The 20240-nt window shown below is 43.7% G+C and overlaps 1 protein-coding gene across 5 annotated transcripts in view; it reads right to left on the bottom strand.

The window, feature by feature from the left end:
- Window positions 1-20240, bottom strand: part of SCYL3 (SCY1 like pseudokinase 3) — a 48814-nt gene that overhangs the window by 16425 nt on the left and 12149 nt on the right. For all 5 annotated transcript variants that reach the window (XM_028123055.2, XM_028123052.2, XM_028123054.2 and 2 more), the window contains exons 3-8: window positions 10838-11023; window positions 8781-8894; window positions 6601-6657; window positions 5320-5422; window positions 3980-4091; window positions 2094-2171 (exon numbers count right to left, since the gene is read on the bottom strand). In XM_028123055.2, the coding sequence (XP_027978856.1) occupies window positions 2094-2171; window positions 3980-4091; window positions 5320-5422; window positions 6601-6657; window positions 8781-8894; window positions 10838-11023 (650 nt within the window). The remainder of the gene's footprint in view (window positions 1-2093; window positions 2172-3979; window positions 4092-5319; window positions 5423-6600; window positions 6658-8780; window positions 8895-10837; window positions 11024-20240) is intronic.

Genomic DNA, 20240 nt, shown 5'->3' with positions numbered 1-20240 from the left:
CCAGTGTCCTCCTTTTCCCCAATAAGCCAGAAGCTTCCTCGTCAGTTAAAAGGACTTTCTTCAAATTTAAAAAATGTAGGATATAATTTTATCTAGAGTTCCCACAGTAAACAAAAATACAAGCTTTTGTTACTAAACTTCCTAAAATAACACACGTAAGAGCATTCTGTTAAGAATACACAGATGCAGGCGCCTGGGTGGCTTAGCTGTTAAGCGTCTGCCTTCGGCTCAGGTCGTGATCCCAGAGTCCTGGGATCGAGCCCCGCATCGGGCTCCCTGCTCGGGGGGAAGCCTGCTTCTCCCTCTCTCACTCCTCCTGTTTGTGCTCCCTCTCTCACTGTGTCTCTGTCAAATAAATAAAATCTTAAAAAAAAGAAGAATACAGGTATTTGGGACCCCTGGATGGCTCAGTCGGATAAGCAGCTGACTCTTGATTTTGGCTCAGGTCATGATTTCAGGTCATGAGACAGATCCCCGTGTCAGGCTCTGCATTTGGGCGGGGCGGGGGGGATCTACTTGGGATTCTCTCCCTTTCCCTCTGCCCCAACCCCTGCTGTCTCTCTCTCTCTCCAAAAAAAAAAAAAAAAAAAAGACCCAGGTGTTAGGAAGTAGCAGCGGTAACCTCCCCCTACCCGGTCACCGTTAGCAGGCCGTCTTGCCTCCTACTGCCTGAGCAAACAGGCCACCGTGCCCTAACGGGTCTACGTCCCCGCCTCCCCCACGGGTCCCCGGGATGCGGGGCCTCCTCGTACTTCCCACTGCGCCCAGCCACTGTCACCCCACAGCCTGACCTCTTCCGGGGCCACAGCTCTCTTCCCCGAGCCCTGCTCCCTCAGCCTACACCCCTGCCCACATCTCTTTCGTCCTAAACACAAGCCCTTCTTGTCTCCACTCCCTTCTTCGGCTATTCTCTGTTCTCTCTTCTCCGAACTTCTCAGGAGGTTCTACGCAGTCCACTTTCTCACCTTCCGTTCACTTCTGAGCTCACTGCGGCCTGGCTCCCTCCGCTCCAACGGCTCCTCCTCAGACGAGGCCGCCACTGCTCCCCCCGACTCCTCAATGAACAGGGATTCCCCCGACCTTTCCGAACGTTCCTCTGCCGGGACCACAAGGCTTCTGGGCATTCTCCGAACCTCCTGTCACCATCGCTGCTTTGTCTCACTGGTCAGCCACCCCTGTACGAGGTTGGGCGGCTGCCCCAGGGTTACGTCTGGGCACTCGGTCTTCCCCATGCCTCCGCTTTCTCTGGGAAACTGTCGCCGACTGCAGGCTGTGGCACCCTGGTCCTCACTGCTGGCTCCTCGGCTGCCGACGTCTCTCCCGGGCCTCAGACCCATCCGGCCAAATGCCCGTGCACATCTCTGTCTACAGCTCCCCCCCCCCCCGACACTGCGCAGGGACACCCTGACCCCAAACTCCTCACGTTCCCGGCGCGCTGGGGCCTCTCCTCCAGGATTCTCTAATGCTCTTGGGATCATCCCTAAGGGCTTGCCAATCTGACGTTGAAAGTTCTTCCTGTCTGTGTCTTCACTGTACCACCGATGCCTGCCAAGGTCTACCAACCATTCCAAGTCCCATAAAAAATCAACCCGTGCCCTCCACAGACGACAGAGCGATCCGCCTTGGGAGATTTAACCATTTCACAGACCGCTTCCACAGCTTCAATGCCTGAAGCCCACTGCTTACCACCAGTGTCACTGGTTCTCACTGCCCCACCTGAGGGTGCCCACCTCTCACCCACCCCAGCCTCGGAGTCTGCGCTCCAACTGGACCCAGCTGCTAGGTGTGCCAGGCTCAGCACGCGCCCTGCCTCTGTGCACTCGTTCCCGCTGCCTAGAATACCTCCTCTCTCTCCTCTGGGGTCTCAGGACGCCCCCGGCAAGCTCTATCACTGTTTAAGGACTACCAGTCTGCATGTTTCCCCCACCAGAACCATCTGTCCATCCCAGGGCCTAGCAGAAAGCCAACACACAGGAAATATCCAAAAAGCTTGGCCCGAGAAAGTAAACGTCTGACTCATCTCTCCACCCGAAGTGATTACACAGACTTAATCCAAGTTACTGAATTTTAAGCCCTTCACTTTGTGAACTTACTTGAAAAATTCAGTTTTTTCCTCTTCACTCTTCAATGTTAAACTTTTCAAGAAATTCACAACTTCTAGAAAATCATTCCTAAATGCCAAAGAGAAAAAAAAAATATGCAGGACAATAGATTAGAGAAGGCATGTTAAATACTGAAGCCATAACCACAGACCACACTATGCTAATATTCAAGGAAACATTCTCCCGTGCCACTTAGAAGACTCTATTATAACTAAGTAGCTCATGAGACAAATGCTATGAGCCAGGCCCACCAGCATTTTAAGAACAGCAAAGAGATCTGTGAAGAGGATACATGCTTCAAGGCACACGGTGTGTAAACAAACACCCACAAACCCGGTGGTTTGAGCAATCAAGAGTCTTCTGAGCTTTTGTTGCAATAGGATGTGGTGAAATGAACTGTCCCGGGAACAGTGGTACTGGGGTGATCAAGCACTGCAAACAGTCGTTGAAATCTCCAGTCTGCTCTAGTGAACTAAGAACTCTGAGAGGGTTGGAGAAAGAGGCATCTCTCGTGCCAGTCACTGGAATCTTCCCATTGCTCCTGTCCGAAGCCCTGAGGCCATTTTCTCAGCCAGGCCGGGGGGAGGGGGGGGTCCCCGCAGGGCCTGTGAGGCTGCACACTGCCCAGCTCCAGGGGAGCGCTGCTCCCGTGCTCCCGTTCTACCGGGACGAGGCTGCTGGGCCATCCGCACGCAGCACCCCGAGTCTCCACATCTTACATCGACACCCCTTTCTTTCCCTCCAGCTTAGCAGCAGAGAAAAAACACAAATGTCTTAACTGACGTCTAATCAAGTTGGCTCACACGTAACCATCAGAGTTCAGGAAGAGGTAGCTGGTGTGGGTTTTGGTTTTCTCTCCCATCTCTGCTTAAAGTACAATTCTTACTAAAGAACTCTTACCACACAGTGATGAGATCATCTACTTGCTGTAAAGGGTTGTTCTTTGTAGAGCTCATATCAAGGTAAATAAAATACTGGTATGAATTATCCAAAAGGACACAGAAATGCCTTGGTTAGAAGAATCTTGTAATGGGCAAGGTTTTGAACAGTTTCTTTGAAATGTAAATGTCAAATAAAATCCTAATAGCTATAGTGAAACTACCTCTCTGCCCTGTTTAATAATATCGCCCCTAGTCCTACCCTAGAGGTAATTCACCCCCTCCAAGGAGAACGTTAGCTTTCCCTCCACTCTGGTTTTTCTTGGGCTCTCCAACCGCGAACAAGTAAGGGTCTTTAGTTTCAAAATGGACATAAGATCAATTCTGCTAATCAAAGTTGTGACTGTGAAATTAACCTTTGGGTCATGGAAATGAAAAGGTGGAGGACACGTAATTAAAACTGACCTTGAAGAGAGGTTCAAAAACATCTCTGAATCCAGCGACAGTATTACCATTCTATCGTGCCCTCCCTTTAGACTTCTGTGCTTCTCTTCCATCATATATTACTAAACCAAGAAGACAATCTTCTGCCTGAAGAAAAATGAGCTCCTTTCCCCCAAACAAGAAAAATTTTCAACAATAACAAATTCTTATCAAGAACACGATGGCAGTAGAGAGTTTCTCAATTCCTTGACAACTGCAAACCACTAGCCTCTTCACCAACCCAAGTCCTAAGGGGACCTGGCTGTAACTTCTAGACTCAAGCCTTCACCACAGTTAAAGATATCTCAAACTTCCTGTGATAAGAACCCGAGAGGCAGCCCAATTTTGCCCTCTGTTTTCCCATGTGGATGTGATTTAAACCTCTCCTGACAGTGAACGGCAACCACAGGAGGGACCGCGTGACTGGGGCCCCCAAACCCCATGGCTGGAACGCCAGATCCAAGAGCAGGCCGGCTGCGGGGCAAACAGCTAGCCAAGGCCGTCAGATGCCCTCACCTGAAGAAGTCATGGGACAGTAAGGTGCAGAGCGCTGGCCGACATTTTGGAATGGGATTCAGCAAGGTTGAGTGCAAGGTCTGTTGAAAGCTGGAGAGAACATCCGCTGAAACTGAAATCCAGAGCTACAGTTAGTTTCCAATGCCTTCTCCCTCTTTCCAGGACCTCTATAGCTGGAGACTGACGAGAGCAAAAACCAACCTGTAAAAGCCCAAACAAACAAAGCCCTGGCTGTTGCTAAGCAGAAGCCAGACTCCAAGGCAGGTGTACAAAACTCACCTGCCCACACAGCCAACCCCCACCCACTCCCCGGGGCTGCTCTGTGGAGCCGCCTCACTTCCAGGCTGGCTGTCCGGGTTAGCTCAGCTCAGGCCTAAAGATGGCTGAATAGGTGGCAGGTCCGCGGGCCTCTCCCACCAGGGTTCCCCATCCAGAGAACACGAAAAGTTATCGGAATGACCGTATTTTCTAATCTCCCAAGGATGGTACATAATTGCCACCATTCCAGACACAGTAGGGTAGTAAGTTCATCCCTACAAGGGCGGCCTTAGGGCCTTAAGGGTGTAATTCTCAAGTATTTTTAGGCTGAGACAATTTAGAGCCAGCAGCTGAATGATGCTTGTAACTTCAGAACGCTGCAGACACCTGGTGAAAGAAACTGCATTAGAGCTGCACGAAGCCTGGGCCAAGTGCAATCCCAGGCAGCAAGGGGCCTTACGGGGCAGGCACCCCCGGCCAGGCAGCAGGTGGGCACCTGAAGGCCGGCAGTGGCTGGAGCAGAGTGAAGCAGGCTCCAGGCGTGCCTCTGGAGAGCTCAAAAGAGAAGAAAACAATGTGCTCAGTAGCCTGGGCTCTCCGGGGCAACAAAAGAAAAGGTAATAAGCACATTATATTAAGAAGAAAAATATCAAAAGGACTTGGAAAGAATAAAGACAAAGAAATGCTAAGCTTGATTTAGATTAATAAAAAATGTTGAATCCTCCTCTTTCCTTCAGATGGTTCCACATCCATCGGTTAACAGTGTTCATTTACGTGGCCGACTAAGGAACAGAGGCTTCAGACCACAAGAACCAATCCCAGGAAGTATCACCAGAGTAACCTGGGCTACTTAAGAGTCAGAGCTGAAGGTGGTTCCTACTTAAAATGCTTTTAACTCTGCAAAGTAAAGAAATCAGAGCTTCTTTCCTCACTGCTGTTAAGATCTGCCCTAGGCAAGTTATTTGGTAAGCAACAGATTCCTTATTGTGATCAAAGACTGCGGTCCTTTGAATCCACACAGAACAGGCCGCGAATGACCTTCCTACTTATTCTGTGGATGCAGTAGTACAACTCCGACTCACCCTGTTCACTTAAGATTGTGAGCAAACTTTCCACCAATGTCCCAAACGCATAGGCGTCCCGGGCATGTCCGTGTGACTCAGGCAGGGTTGTGAATTCTGGAGACTGAAAGCAGGAAAGATCATTAAACCTAGAGAATCTGCCTTATAAACCACACCAAAGTTTTCTCTGAAGCACTCTCCCGTGTTTGCATTTATGAGATTCCAAGCTAACCTCACAGCACCATCCACTCGCTTACAGGCTTCTACACTCGGAGTGAATGGAATTTATCAAAGATTTAAAAATATCAAACAAGGGCAAAAAGAAAACAAAAGGCCTAAATAGGATATATGTCTGTGGCTTTCAAAAATATTTTTGGCTGCAACCAGATTTTTAAAATGTTTATTATTATGATTACCGTTAGTGGAAGGAATATATACACATATGCATAAAGACTCACGTAACGGAAACAAAAGTTTCATAAAACGATACTTAGCCTTACTACCTACAGCACTTAATGGTATTTTCTACTTTACTCCTTTTTCTCAAAATGCTTGTCAGAACCTCTAACAACTTGATTTAAAACCACAAATCAGTCTGAAAAACACTAGTACATACACACAGTGCTGATTTGGATCAACAGGATTTATTTCAAGTCTTAGGTCTACACTCAAGTTTGTAGTTGGGTTTGTATTTCCTGTAAAGCACATTAAATATGTCTTTGGGGATCGCGGTCTGTTTCCAGCAGTTATAAAAACAAATTTAGAGGGAGCAACTTCCTTCATATTTACTGGTAAATACAATCTTCACCAGCAGCTGGTGGTGAAGGCAAGAAACAAAACAGAATAGAAAGGTTCATCGACCTATCAGGGAAATTTGTGGATGGAACCTTTGTCACTCAAGATTATTAATGTCAATCATCACTCTTCTAGGTCTCGTGGCGTCCTAACCAATAACCGACAGGCCGATGAATGGCTTCGGGGAAGCAAAGGAAGGGCTGGAGTGTTGCACCCCCAGCTCTTCGGGCTTCCAGCAAAATACAAAGACCCTGAAATGGGTCTGAAGCACCAACCCTGTCTTTACACAGTATCCTAGGTGTCTGTACCACCAAAAATGTAAGCGGACTGTCAGGGAAAAGGCTCCCTGCTGTGGTGATGAGATTAATCTGAGAAGGTGTCCGGCCAAAGGCATTCTGAGGCATCTGCAGCTTGGCCAAGAAAGAGGGGACAGACAAAAGGTTCTTTTAAGTTTCACACTCAGTCACACGAAGAAGCCTTTGTTACAGCTGAAGCATGTCATCTTACCATCTCTTCAGGAGGGATGGATGCTGGGTCTCTGACTGACTGAATACTCCTCAGAAACTAGACAGAGAAATAAATTAAGGAAAAAAATTCATACACAGGTCTGGTGAACCAATCACAGCAAGTTACAGAAGCAACCAGCAATGGAAATAGCAGCAATGAAGCCTTCACACCAATGCCACATGTTAAATACGTACATGTGAAATCTTGCTAATTAAAAAATGTGAATACAGTACCTGGCAGAGCACGAGGCTCAGTGGAAAAGACAGGTTAGTTCCCTGCCTCTCCCCTTCAGCCGGGTAGGGCGCCCTCTGCTGTTCAGAGGCATCTCTGCATCTCACTTCCTTCCACTAATCATTAGGAATACGTCTTTCTCATCTTGCCTAGTTATTAATAAATAAAAGGTTTTTCTAGCATAGAACAAGTCTATCATTAATCTTCTGACTGAATCAAGTCAATCTTAAGGCTCGCTGCCACGTGAGATACCAAAGTTGAGGACCTTATTAGCTACAGAGATGACATCCACAGAACAAAGACATTCATTCACTGATTCAAAGATTATTTTTCAAGAGCTTCTATGTCCCAAACACCACTTACGGCACGAGAAATACAAAAGGAATATGGTAAATTCCCTGCCCCCAGCCGGGTGCTCACAATCTAGAATGTAAACTAAAAATTTCAGTGATGTGCTGAGCGCCATGGAAGCACAGAAAGAGGGACAAATTTCTTTGGGTAGGGAACACCCAGGGGAGGGCTCCACAAAGAGACTTAGCTAGATCTGAGACTTCAGCTCATCTTCCATTCTCCAGAGATCCTGGGGGAAGCGAGGCATCCCAGCAACGGAACGGCACACAAGGGAAGTAGAGGGTGCAGGGGTGCCACCCCTGCGAGAACTCGGGGAGACCAGAGTGCAACTCAGTAGCTGGAAGTGGTATGTGACGCTGAAGGGAGGCTGGGGAAGAGCTTGCGGAGGGCCTTCCACGCCATGGTAAAAAATTTGGAACATTGGTCGTAGGATGAACTACGTGCTGTTATACTAATTAGATGTAAGGTGAATTCTGAGAAGAAAGGGATCGACTAGGGCAGAAATATTACCAGAGGAGCATCTCTGTGGTGGAAGTAGAAGGTGAACTGGGCAAGAGCCCAGAAAGGTGCACACTTAACATGGCTCACGTGTGGAAGCCCCACAAGAGAACAGGGGAAACCAGACAGAGCCAGTAGGTCGCGAGCCGCCACTTCAGTAGGGCTGCCGGGATGGGATTGGTTTGGTTTTTTTCTGTTTTTCAGAAAGAGCAAGTCTAGTGGCAACATGCAAAATGGTGAACACAAGAAACAAAACAGAAGAGGAAGGTTCATCAACCTAGGAGGCAAATTTGTAGATCCTGGTCAGACAAAACCAGTAAGGGGTACAGAGGCAGCAACAACACAGCCCACTGGGAGGAGTTAAGATGCACGGGTCCTAACTCCAGCTGTTAGGACACAGTGCGTGACTTTGGACAACGTGACGGTTGTTAACAAACATTTCTTCAGTACCTGATGCATGCCAGGCACTACTCTAGGTAGAGATGTAAAGATACATATAAGAGACTCTCACACCCTCATGAAGCTCAAACACTGGTAAGAAAACAGACACACAAAGGTAATTTCTTTTTTTTTTTTTTAAGATTTTATTTATTTACTTGACAGAGAGAGACACAGCGAGAGAGGGAACACAAGCAGGGGGAGTGGGAAAGGGAGAAGCAGGCTTCCCGCTGAGCAGGGAGCCCGACGCGGGGCTCGATCCACCATGACCTACCTGAGCTAAAGACAGACGCTTAACGACTGAGCCACCCAGGTGCCCCACAAAGGTAATTTCAATATTAAACATTAAGTGGTGTGATTAAGTACAGGGTACTAGAGGAGCAGAAGGCAGGAACATTTAATTAAAAATTTGACCTGACCGAGCCAGTTTACCTCTCAGTCTCAAGTTCCTCAGCTACCCAATGAGGAGACAAGAAGAAATGAAGGCTGGGGCCCCTCTGAAGAATAAACCCCTACCGTTCTGCGAATAGGAGCAGTGACAGAAAAGTCAAGTCTCCAAATCTAAGATCACTCTAACACTGAAGGAAAATCCCCAGGTAAGAACCACATACCAAAATGCTATCAAATTCTGCATGACAAAGGGGGCCCATCCCCTGGCTTACCTCGGGCGTGGCCTGAGGAACTTTACAGACGGTTTCCATTCCTCCCAGCTTCCAGTGCCCATCTTCACTCACAAACACAGATGATAAGCAGACATTGTTGTGTGTTAGGTGTCCCTGGAAAAAAGAACAGGAGGAAGCTGCCACTAGAAATTTTGAAGCAGGAGTTTTAAAAAACTAAATACTGAACACCAAAAAGAGATATGGCAAGTCATCCCACTCGTGGCATGATAAATGGAAGTACAACTTTAAGGAATGACAGACTGAATAAGCCTGCTTAATTAAGCATTATGAGGTTGGAGAACAGGGAAGTGCAATGAAAGGGCTTTTCCTTGGCTGCACATCCCTGCTTCCACGGGTGTCAGGAGAACCAAGGATTCCTTAAGTGTGAGGTTACAAGTCTTTAGAGCCTACATCGTTTGCTTGCATCCTTTAAAAGATAAAGTTTACCTTTGCTCCCATAGGTTATTGTATTACTTTTCTCCTCTAAATTCTTCCTCACCTACATTCTATCACGAACCCAGATCCACTTCACCTGAAATCTTGTCAGTAGGCATTTAAAAATCCTGCCCAGAGAAGAGGAAAATGGAATAAGGACCACCAGAAATACCCCACAGACCACAGAAGTGCAAAAATTTAAAACTATAAAAAATAATACAGTCAGATAAATGAGAAGAAAGAAGAAAATGAGAACAGGATTGAAGTGTGTTTTTTTCCTGAACCAGAAATCATTTCAGTAGACAAGTGCATTTTAAATACTCTACTCACTAGATCAAGTATGTACAAATTTTGATATATATTGTGTATATACATATATTCTAAAGGAAGGTTCAGAATAGTATGTATGGTATTTTTACATCTGAGAAAAAACAAAGGAGAATAAGCACAGGGACATTTGGCTTATATGCACACCAACCATCTCTGGACTAATACGCTGATCACCATGGTTGCCTCTGGAGAGAGGTGGGGTGCTGGATTCAGGGTGGGGGGCTTACTCTTCCCTATATGCACTCTCACACTAGTCAAACTTTCTACCATGTGCATGTACTTTCTCCAACGAGGAAAATATTCCTCCACGTGAAGCACTAATTCTTCTTTGTATGAATCTTAGACATACTTTTAAGAGACAATAAATCCAAACTGATATTTGGAATCAGTCTCCCATTAATAGAAAAAGTTAAAACAAACAAACAAACAAAACCATACACTGAGATGAGTCAAATGCAAGTGTTTCTAACTTGTGACCAGTAATTTTTAATCTTGGAGGGCTGCCAAAGGCCTTAGTACTCCATTAAGAAATAGCTCAATAATACTGTCAAGAAATAGGCCAGAAGTAAACATAGGCACTCTACCCCTACCCCTTAAGAGCAAATCTGACCACAGTGTTATGAGGCTGTCTCTTGGGACGCCTGGGTGGCTCAGTCGGTGAAGCGTCTGCCTTCGGCTCAGGTCGTGATCCTGGGGTTCCAGGATCCAGCCCTGCATGGAGCTTCCTGCTGCTCTCTCTCACCGCTCCTCCCCCGACTAGTGCTCGCTCTCTCTCCCCCAAATAAATAAATAACCTTAAAAAAAAAAAAAAGAGGTTGTCCCTCAGTAGCACCACCCACTCAAATGAGAAGGGGTGTGTAAAGCTCTGCCTTTTCCTAAGAAATGGTCATTTCTTCCTTCAAAATCTAAAATGTAACAAAATTGGGATCAAATAGGAACTCTGGTCCACAGCAACATCAGTGTTAAGGCTTTATCTTTGTCTTAAAAACAGTAATACCAGCTGCAGGTATTTTTAGGTAAAGACTTCCCCCAAACTAGAGGGAGACAATAGTAAACCGAAATAAAGTCTATAAAAAACTGCCCAGGGTTGGAGAAGCCCTTGCCCATTCCACAAACCACCTGTCTGGAGCCCTTCTGGTGCCTTCCAACGTGCTCATTTTCCTCCGGAAGACTCAAGTAAGAATAGCAACTTATGATTTCTGTACCTCCCATAACTTAAAAGCACTAGCACACACATCAACCCTCCGGCCTGTAGCAAGGCCTGTGAGGCAGACGGTGCCCAGGTTACTTACTCGGTCATGAAGGAAGATGAGAGCCAGCAGTATGTCATAGATCCCGGCACAGACCTCTGCAGAAGACAGCGTTTCTAAAGCCACCTCCAAAGGCTGCACGCGCTCAGTGACCAGATGAATCCCAGCTGCCTCCACAGTGCAAGATAAAAATCTTAGCAAGCAAGGGTGACGAAGTGTCTTCAAATGCTTTAAAAATACAAATGGAAGGGTTGGTAGAGTTAATGACTCAGAACCAGACTGACATATCGCAGTCAGAGTATGAACATGTATACTTGCATTCAGGCCCCTCCCAGCTCCTCACCTACCCCCCTAAACTTCAAATAAGGCACAGGAAAATTTATGACCTGTTCTGACTTCATTCACCTTACCAACATTTAAATAAATCTACAAAGACTTCTGGTTCCCTTACGACAGTGTAAGCCCCCTAGGAGCCCAGGCCTCCCAATGATTACTGCCATACACTCTGAACAAAGTACCAAAAACAATGACCCGAGAACTTGGCAAAGTAAAAAAAGCACGCAGATTACGCAGGGGAGTCAAAGTGAGGAGAACAGACAGCTGTGGGAGTACGTGTTCTGGTGTCGGGTTGGCCCTTCTCACAGCTGTGAACTGAAGGCAGGCCCCGCTCGCAGAGCAGGGTAGCAGAGATGGCTAAAACTGACAGAGACCTTGCCATCCTTCTGGCTAGAAGAAGGACAGAAAGGAGCCAAGACAAGCCTGAGTATGATGATATCCCAGAGGGGAGAGAATTGGAGAAGGACATGCCCTGGTTATCTGTATACCCACACAGGTCTCAGACTAACTCCTGAACCAAGTAAGCATGGACAAAACAGACCCAAACCAGCGGAGCAAACTTTTGAGAAATGAACTGAGGTTAAACTACCACACACAGGAAGGAAGGGTGGGAGGAGAGTAGTTAGAAGACTTGAAGCCTGAACCAAAGGGGATCAACTGCCTGCTAAATCAAAAACATCAATAATCTCCAGAAGATTTTAACGGAACCAAGAGTCTATGCAACGTGACATTCAAAATGTCCAGGATGCAATCCAAAATAGTTTTACTCAACAAAGAACCATAAAAAAGTGAAAAGACAACCAACAAATATCAGTCCCAAGATGGACAAGATATTAGAATTATTAGAAAAAATTTAAAGCAGCTTAACCATTATATTATAACCATTCTTCCCTAGAGGTAAAGGAAAACAGTTAGGAAATAAATAGAAAGAAGCTCTCAGCAGAGAAAGAAATGTTATTTAAAATAAGTGGAAGTCTTAGGACGGAAAAATAAAATATTAGAAACTAATTCAATGAATGGACCAACAACAAATGCAGATGGTAGAGGCAAGTGTCAGTGAATCTGGCTATGTTAACCAATCTGAAAAACAAAGAGAAAAAGTTCTTTATTTTTTTTTAAGTGATCATAGCATCAAGAAACTGTGTGACAATAACAAAAGCTATATCTATCTATCTATCTATCTAACATATATAACTGGAGTCCCAAGAAAGAGAAGAAAAGAATCGGGACATAAAAAATGTAATGGCTGAGAACTTTCCAAATTCAGCCAAATACTTAAGTTTACAGATTTAAGAAGTTCAAGGAACACCAAACAGGATAAATCAAAGAAAACTACATCTATACACACTATCATCAAACTGGAGAAAATCAGATAAATAAAAAATCTCAGAAGCAGCTGGAAAAAAAAAAACATGTTATGTGGAGGGGAATGACAATTTGAATGATACAAATTTCTCAGCAGAAAACACAGAGGCCAAAAGACAAAGGGGAGCACCTTTAAAGCACTGGCAGAAAAAACAGTATCAACCCTGAATTATGTAGCAAAAATATCCTACAGGAAAAAAACAGTAAAAAAAGGCATTTTTGATCATGGAAAACAGAAAAGTTTTATTGCCAGAAGACCTGCTCTATAAAAAATGCTAAAGGAAGCTCTTCAAGCTGAAGAGGAAATGATACCAAAGGGAAATGTGGATCTCCAGAAATGAAGGAAGAGCATCAGAAATGGTAAATATCAGGATTGATTCAAAGGCTACGTTTTTACTTCTTATTTAAAATATGTATGACTATTTAGAGCAGACACCACAACACTGCTGGGTGAGGTTTATAATGTGTGTGATGTACAGGTGACCCTTGGACAACACAGGTTTAAATTGTGTGTCTACTTCTATGCAGATTTTTTTAATAAACACTGCACAGTGCTGTAAATGGATTTTCCTTATGACTTTCTTAATAACATTTTCTTTACCCTACTTTATTGTAAAAATACAGTATATAATCCATATCACATTAGATGTGTTAATTGACTGTTTATATTATCAACAAGTCTTCCAGTCAACAGTAGGTTATTAGTAGTTAAGTTTTTGGGGGAGTCAAAACTTATACGCAAATTTCCGATTGTGCAGGGAATCAGTACCCCTAACCCCAGTGTTGATCAAGGGTTAACCGTGTACCTGTGTGTGTAGACAGTTGATATGTATGTAACAAAAGGACAGTAGGGCTGGGGCTGGAGACATCTATCTGATTCCAGGGCTTCTATGTTTTATGTGATTGGTACAATACTAACCACAGATAGATGATTAAGAGTTAGTTATTAAACCGAAATCCTTCGTGCAACCATTAAAAAGTATAAAGAAATGTAGCTGAAAAATCAAGGTAAAATGAAATACTAAGAGCTATTTAAATGAACCAAAAAAAGAGAAGGGGAACAGAAGAACAAAATCCAAAAGGGAGCAAATAGAAAACAAATAACAAATAATAAAAGTCAACAACACTAATAATTACATGAAATGTTAATGATCTAAACATTCCAGTTAAGGGGCGCCTGGGTGGCTCAGTCGTTAAGCATCTGCCTTGGCTCAGGTCATGATCCTGGGGTCCTGGGATCGAGCCCTGCTTGGCGGGAAGCCTGCTTCTCCCTCTCCCACTCCCCCTGCTTGTGTTCCCTCTCTCGCTGTCTGTCTGTCAGATAAATAAATAAAATCTTAAAAAAAAAAATTTAAACATTCCAATTAGGAAAAGAGGAAGACCCACAATATGCTGCCTATGAGACTGACTTCAAAAATAAAGACAGAGATAGGTGAATGGATAGAAACTGAATTGACAGAATAGGATATACCATTAAGACAGTAAGCATAAGAAGGCTAAAGTGGATATATTCTTATCAGAGAAAATATACTTCAAGACAGAGAGTACTGCAAGAGATTAAATGGGACATTTCTTAAAGAATAAAAGGACAATTCATTAAAAAGACATCACAACTATGAAGGTGGAAGCTCCTAAGAGCAGAGCCTTAAAATATGCATGGAGCAAAAATGAAATGGAGAAACAATTCCACGATTCCAGGATCACAGTCGGAGATTTTAAAACTCCTCTTTCAGCAATCAACAGAACTAGCAACAGCAAACAAACAAAAAATAAATGAAAGCACAGGCAACCTAATCAAACTGACATTTGGAAAACACTAGACCCAGTGACTGCAGAACACACACTCTTCACAGGAGAAAGAATCCCAGAAACAGACTCCACGCTGGGCCATAACATCATTTTAAATGGATGAGTACCTTAGATGTCTTTTGTTGATCTTGTTTTCTTAATAGTTACCTCTTTATTTATCAAGCACTTAATCTCCTTAAAAATGTTTCACCATCTTTACAACTTATCATTTTATTAATCTAGAAAAGTTACCATTAAATATTTTTTTCAGAGCAAGATGGCGGAGGAATAGGAGACCTGGATTTCATCTGGTCTCAGGAATTCAGCTGCATAGGGATCAAACCATTCTGAACACCTACGAAGTCACCAGGAGATCGAAGAGGAGAATAGCAACAACTCTCTGAACAGAAAAGTGACCACTTTCTGGAAGGTAGGACGTGCGGAGAAGTGAATCCGAGGCGATATTCAGGAGGATAGACGGCGGGGGAGGGGGCCTCCGTCGGCCGCTTCTGGCAAGGGATAGCGCCGCGGGGCACAAAATCGGAACTTTTAGAAGTCGGCTCCGCTGAGGGAGCTAAGTGGCTCCCCCCCAGTGGCTAAGTGGGGGGTGGAACCCTTGCTGGGACCGTGTGGTCCCAGGACCCTCGGGGTCACAGAAAGACCGGGGGTGCCTGAGTGCAGCAGAGCTCCCAGGTATCGGAGCAGGGAAGCCGGCTGCAGAGACGGAGCCGAGGCACGGGCTCTCAGCTCGGGGTTGCCATAAACTGTGATCGGTGACAGTCGGGCCACTGCTCCTCCAGCAGGGACCCAACAAGCGGCAGATCCGGGGAGACTCCCTTCCCTCCCCCGGGAGGAGGGGCTCGGGAGCGCACCGCAGGGATCTGCTGGGTTTGGAGACTCCACACGGGGTCGGGTGCCAGACACAGAAACGCTCGATCACAGGCCGGGTGAACACGTAGTGCGGCCGGAGACCGGGGAGACGGGAGTGACTGACTGCTTTTCTCTGGGGGCGCACTGAGGAGTGGGGCCCCAGTTCTCGGCTCCTCCCAGGCGGAGATTGGGAGGCCGCCATTTTCACCCTGGTCCCCCAAAGCTGTACCGAGAGCTTGCAGGGAACAAAAGCTCCTCAGAGCAAACCCCAGCAGATTTCTTAGCCCAGACCGACAAGGGTGGGGCAATTCCGCCTCCGGCAAAGATATTTGGGAACCACGGCAACAGGCCCCTCCCCCAGAAGATCAGCACGAACAGCCAGCCAAGACCAAGTTTACCGATCAAGGAAAACAGGAGAACTCCAGCGCTAGGGGAATACTGCACATAGAATTCATGGCTTTTTTACCATGATTCATTAGTCTTTCAAAGTTAATTTTTTTTTACTTTTTTTTTGAATTTTTCTTTTTCCCTTTTTCAACCAACATCTTATCAATCCTTTTAAAAACAAATTTTATTTTTCATTTTTAGAGTCATATTCTATCCCTTTATAGTAGTTACCCTTATCTTTGGCATATATATATATATATATATATATAAGTTGTTCTCTCTTTAAAATTTTGAGATACAATTTCTTCTAACAGATCAGAATATACCCTAAATCTCTAGTGTATGGCTTTGTTCTAGTCTCCTGCCTCATCACATTCTCTCTCCCTTTTTTTTTCTTTAATCCTCTTCTTTCTTTTTTCAAACACCTTATCAATTCCTTTTTTAAAATTTTTTATAATTTTCATCTTTACAGTCATATTCCATCCCTTCATCGTATCAACCCTTATTTTGTACACATTTAAGTCTTTTTTTCTTTAAAATTTTAGGAGGAACTTTCTTCTAACAGACCAAAATACACCCAAAATCTAGTGTGTGGCACTGATCTATGTACCAGCCTGATCATATTTGATCATATTCTGTTTTTTTGTTCTGTTTTTGTTTGTTTTTATCTTTTTCTTTTCCTCTTTTTTCTTTCCCTTTCTTTTCCCCTGGTTTCAGCTCTTTTCTGATTTGTTTAGAGTATATTTCTGGGGATGTTGTTAACCTGTTAGCATTTTGTTCTCTCATTCATCTATTCTCCTCTGGACAAAATGACAAGACGAAAAAAATCATCTCAACAAAAAGAACAAGAGGTAATACCGTCTGCCAGGGCCCTACTCAATATGGACATTAGTACGAAGTCAGAATCATGATTTTAAAGATACTAACTGGGCTTGAAAAAAGCGTGGAAGTTATTAGAGAAACCCTTTCTGGAGAAATAAAAGAACTAAAATCTACCCAAGTCGAAATTAAAAAGGCTATTAATGAGGTGCAATCAAAATGGGGGCACTAACTACTAGGATAAGTGAGGCAGAAGAGAGAATCAGCAATATAGAAGACCAAATGATGGAAAATAAAGAAGCTGAGAAAAAGAGAAAAACAACTACTGGATCACGAGGGCAGAATTCGAGAGATAAGCGATACCATAAACGAAAAAACATTAGAATAATTGGGATCCCAGAAGAAGAAGAAAGAAAGAGAGGGGCAGAAGGTATATTGGAGCAAATTAGAGCAGAGAACTTCCCTAATGTGGGGAAGGAAACAGGCATCAAAATCCAGGAGGCACAGAGAACCCCTCTCAAAATCAATAAAAAAAGGTCAACACCCCAACATCTAATAGTAAAACTTACGAGTCTCAGAGACAAAGAGAAAATCTTGAAAGCAGCTCAGGAGAAGAGATATGTAACCTATAATGGTAGAAACATTAGATTGGCAACAGACCTATCCACAGAGACCTGGCAGGCCAGAAAGGACTGGCATGATATATTCAGAGCACTAAATGAGAAAAATATGCAGCCAAGAATACTATATCCAGCTAGGCTGTCATTGAAAATAGAAGGAGAGATAAAAAGCTTCCAGCACAAACAAAAACTAAAGGAATTTGCAAACACAAAACCAGCCCTAAAAGAAATATTGAAAGGGGTCCTCTAAGCAAAGAGAGAGCCTAAAAGCAGCATAGATCAGAAAGGAACACAGACAATATACAGTAACAGTCACCTTACAGGCAATACAATGGCACTAAATTCATATCTTTCAAAAGTTACCCTGAATGTAAATGGGCTAAATGCCCCAATCAAAAGACACGGGCTATCAGACTGATTAAAAAACAAGACCCATTGATATGCTGTCTGCAAGAGACTCATTTTAGACCCAAAGATACCCCCAGATTGAAAGTGAGGGGGTGGAAAACCATTTACCATGCTAATGGACACCAAAAGAAAGCTGGGGTGGCAATCCTTATATCAGACAAATTAGATTTTAAAACAAAGACTGTAATAAGAGATGAGGAAGGACACTGTATCCTACTTAAAGGGTCTATCCAACAAGAAGATCTAACAATTGTAAATATCGATGCCACTAGCATGGGAGCAGCCAATTATATAAGGCAATTAATAACAAAAGCAAAGAAACACATTGACAACAATACATAATAGTGGGGGACTTTAACACCCCCCTCACTGAAATGGACAGATCATCTAAGCAAAAGATCAACAAGGAAATAAAGACTTTAAATGACACAATGGACCAAATGGACTTCACAGACATATTCAGAACATTCTATCCCAAAGCAACGGAATACACATTCTTCTCTAGTGCCCATCGAACATTCTCCAGAATTGTTCACATCCTAGGTCACAAATCAGGTCTCAACCGGTACCAAAAGACTGGGATCAGTCCCTTCATGTTTTCAGACCACAATGCTTTGAAACTAGAACTCAATCACAAGAGGAAAGTCAGAAAGAACTCAAATACATGGAGGCTAAAGAGCATCCTACTAAAGAATGAGTGGGTCAACCAGGAAATTATAGAAGAATTAAAAAAATTCATGGAAACCAATGAAAATGAAAACACAAGTGTTCAAAATCTTTGGGATGCAGCAAAGGCAGTCCTAAGAGGAAAGTATATAGCAATCCAAGCCTTTCTCAAGAAACAAGAAAGGTCTCAAATACACAACCTAACCCTACACCTAAGGGAGCTGGAGAGAGAACAGCAAATAAAGCCTAAACCCAGCAGGAGAAGAGAAATAATAAAGATCAGAGCAGAAATCCATGAAATAGAAACCAAAAGAACAGTAGAACAGATCAACGAAACTAGGAGCTGGTTCTTTGAAAGAATTCACAAGATTGATAAACCCCTGGCCAGACTTATTATAAAAAAAAAAAAGAGAAAGGACCCAAATCAACAAAATCATGAATGAAAGAGGAGAGATCACAACCAACACCAAAGAAATACAAACAATTATAAGAACATATTATGAGCATCTCTATGCCAGCAAATAGGAGAACCTGGAAGAAATAGATGCATTCCTAGAGATGTATCAACTACCAAAATTGAACCAGGAAGAAATAGAAAACCTGAACAGACCTATAACCGCTAAGGAAATTGAAGCAGTCATCAAAAATCTCCCAACAAACAAAAGCCCAGGGCCAGATGGCTTCCCAGGGGAATTCTACCAAACATTCCAAGAAGAATTAATACCTATTCTCCTGAAACTGTTCCAAAAAATAGAAATGGGAGGAAAACTTTCAAACTCACTTTATGAGGCCACCATTACCTTGATCCCAAAACCAGACAAAGACCCCATCAAAAAGGAGAATTACAGACCAATATCCTTGATGAACATGGATCTAAAAATTCTCACCAAAATACTAGCCAATAGCATCCAACAGTACATTCAAAGGATTATTCACCACGACCAAGTGGGATTTATCCCTGGGCTGCAAGGTTGGTTCAACATCCGCAAATCAGGGGCGCCTGGGTGGCTCAGTCGTTAAGCGTCTGCCTTTGGCTCAGCTCATGATCCCAGGGTCCTGGGATCGAGTCCCACACTGGGCTCCCTGCTCGGCAGGAAGCCTTCTTCTCCCTCTCCCATTCCCCCTGCTTGTGTTCCTGCTCTCGCTCTCTCTCTCTGTCAAATAAATAAAATCTTTAAAAATAAATAAATAAAAACATCCGCAAATCAATGTGATACAATACATTAACAAAAGAAAGAACAAGAATCATATGATCCTCTCAATAGATGCAGAAAAAGCATTTGACAAAGTACAGTATCCTTTCTTGATCAAAACTCTTCTGAGTTAGGGACAGAGGGTACATATCTCAATATCATAAAAGCCATCTATGAAAAACCTACAGCAAATATCATTCTCAATGGGGAAAAACTGAGAGCTTTCCCCCTAAGGTCAGGAACGCGGCAGGGATGTCCACTCTCACCACTGCTATTCAACACAGTATTAGAAGTCCTAGCCACAGCAATCAGACAACAAAAAGAAATCAAAGGTATCCAAATCGGCAAAGAGGAAGTCAAACTCTCACTCTTTGCAGATGATATGATACTTTATGTGGAAAACCCAAAAGACTCCACCCCAAAACTGCTAGAACTCATACAAGAATTCAGTCAAGTGGCAGGATATAAAATCAATGCACAGAAATCAGTGGCATCTCTATATACCAACAACAAGACAGAAGAGAGACAAATCAAGGAGTCGATCCCATTTACAATTGCACCCAAAACCATAAGATACCTAGGAATAAATCTAACCAAAGAGGCCAAGGATCTGTACTCAGAAAACTATAAAATACTCATGAAAGAAACTGAGGAAGACACAAAGAAATGGAAAAACATTCCATGCTCATGGATTGGAAGAACAAACATTGTGAAGATGTCAATGCTACCTAGAGCAATCTACACATTCAAGGCAATCCGCACCAAAATACCATCCACTTTTTTCAAAGAAATGGAACAAATAATCCTAAAATTTGTAGGGAACCAGACAAGACCCCGAATAGCCAGAGGAATATTGAAAAAGAAAAGCAAAGCTGGTGGCATCACAATTCTGGACTTCCAGCTCTATTACAAAGCTGTCATCATCAAGACAGTATGGTACTGGCACAAAAACAGACACAGAGATCATTAGAACAGAATAGAGAGCCCAGAAAT

Source organism: Eumetopias jubatus, unplaced genomic scaffold (genome assembly GCF_037043125.1).
Source record: "Eumetopias jubatus isolate StellerSeaLion01/CBP00866 unplaced genomic scaffold, mEumJub1_p1.0 scaffold_12, whole genome shotgun sequence".
NCBI classification, from domain to species: domain Eukaryota; kingdom Metazoa; phylum Chordata; class Mammalia; order Carnivora; family Otariidae; genus Eumetopias; species Eumetopias jubatus.
The sequence above is the reverse complement of the archived record's forward strand: the minus strand, read 5'-3'. Positions and strand labels throughout refer to the sequence as shown.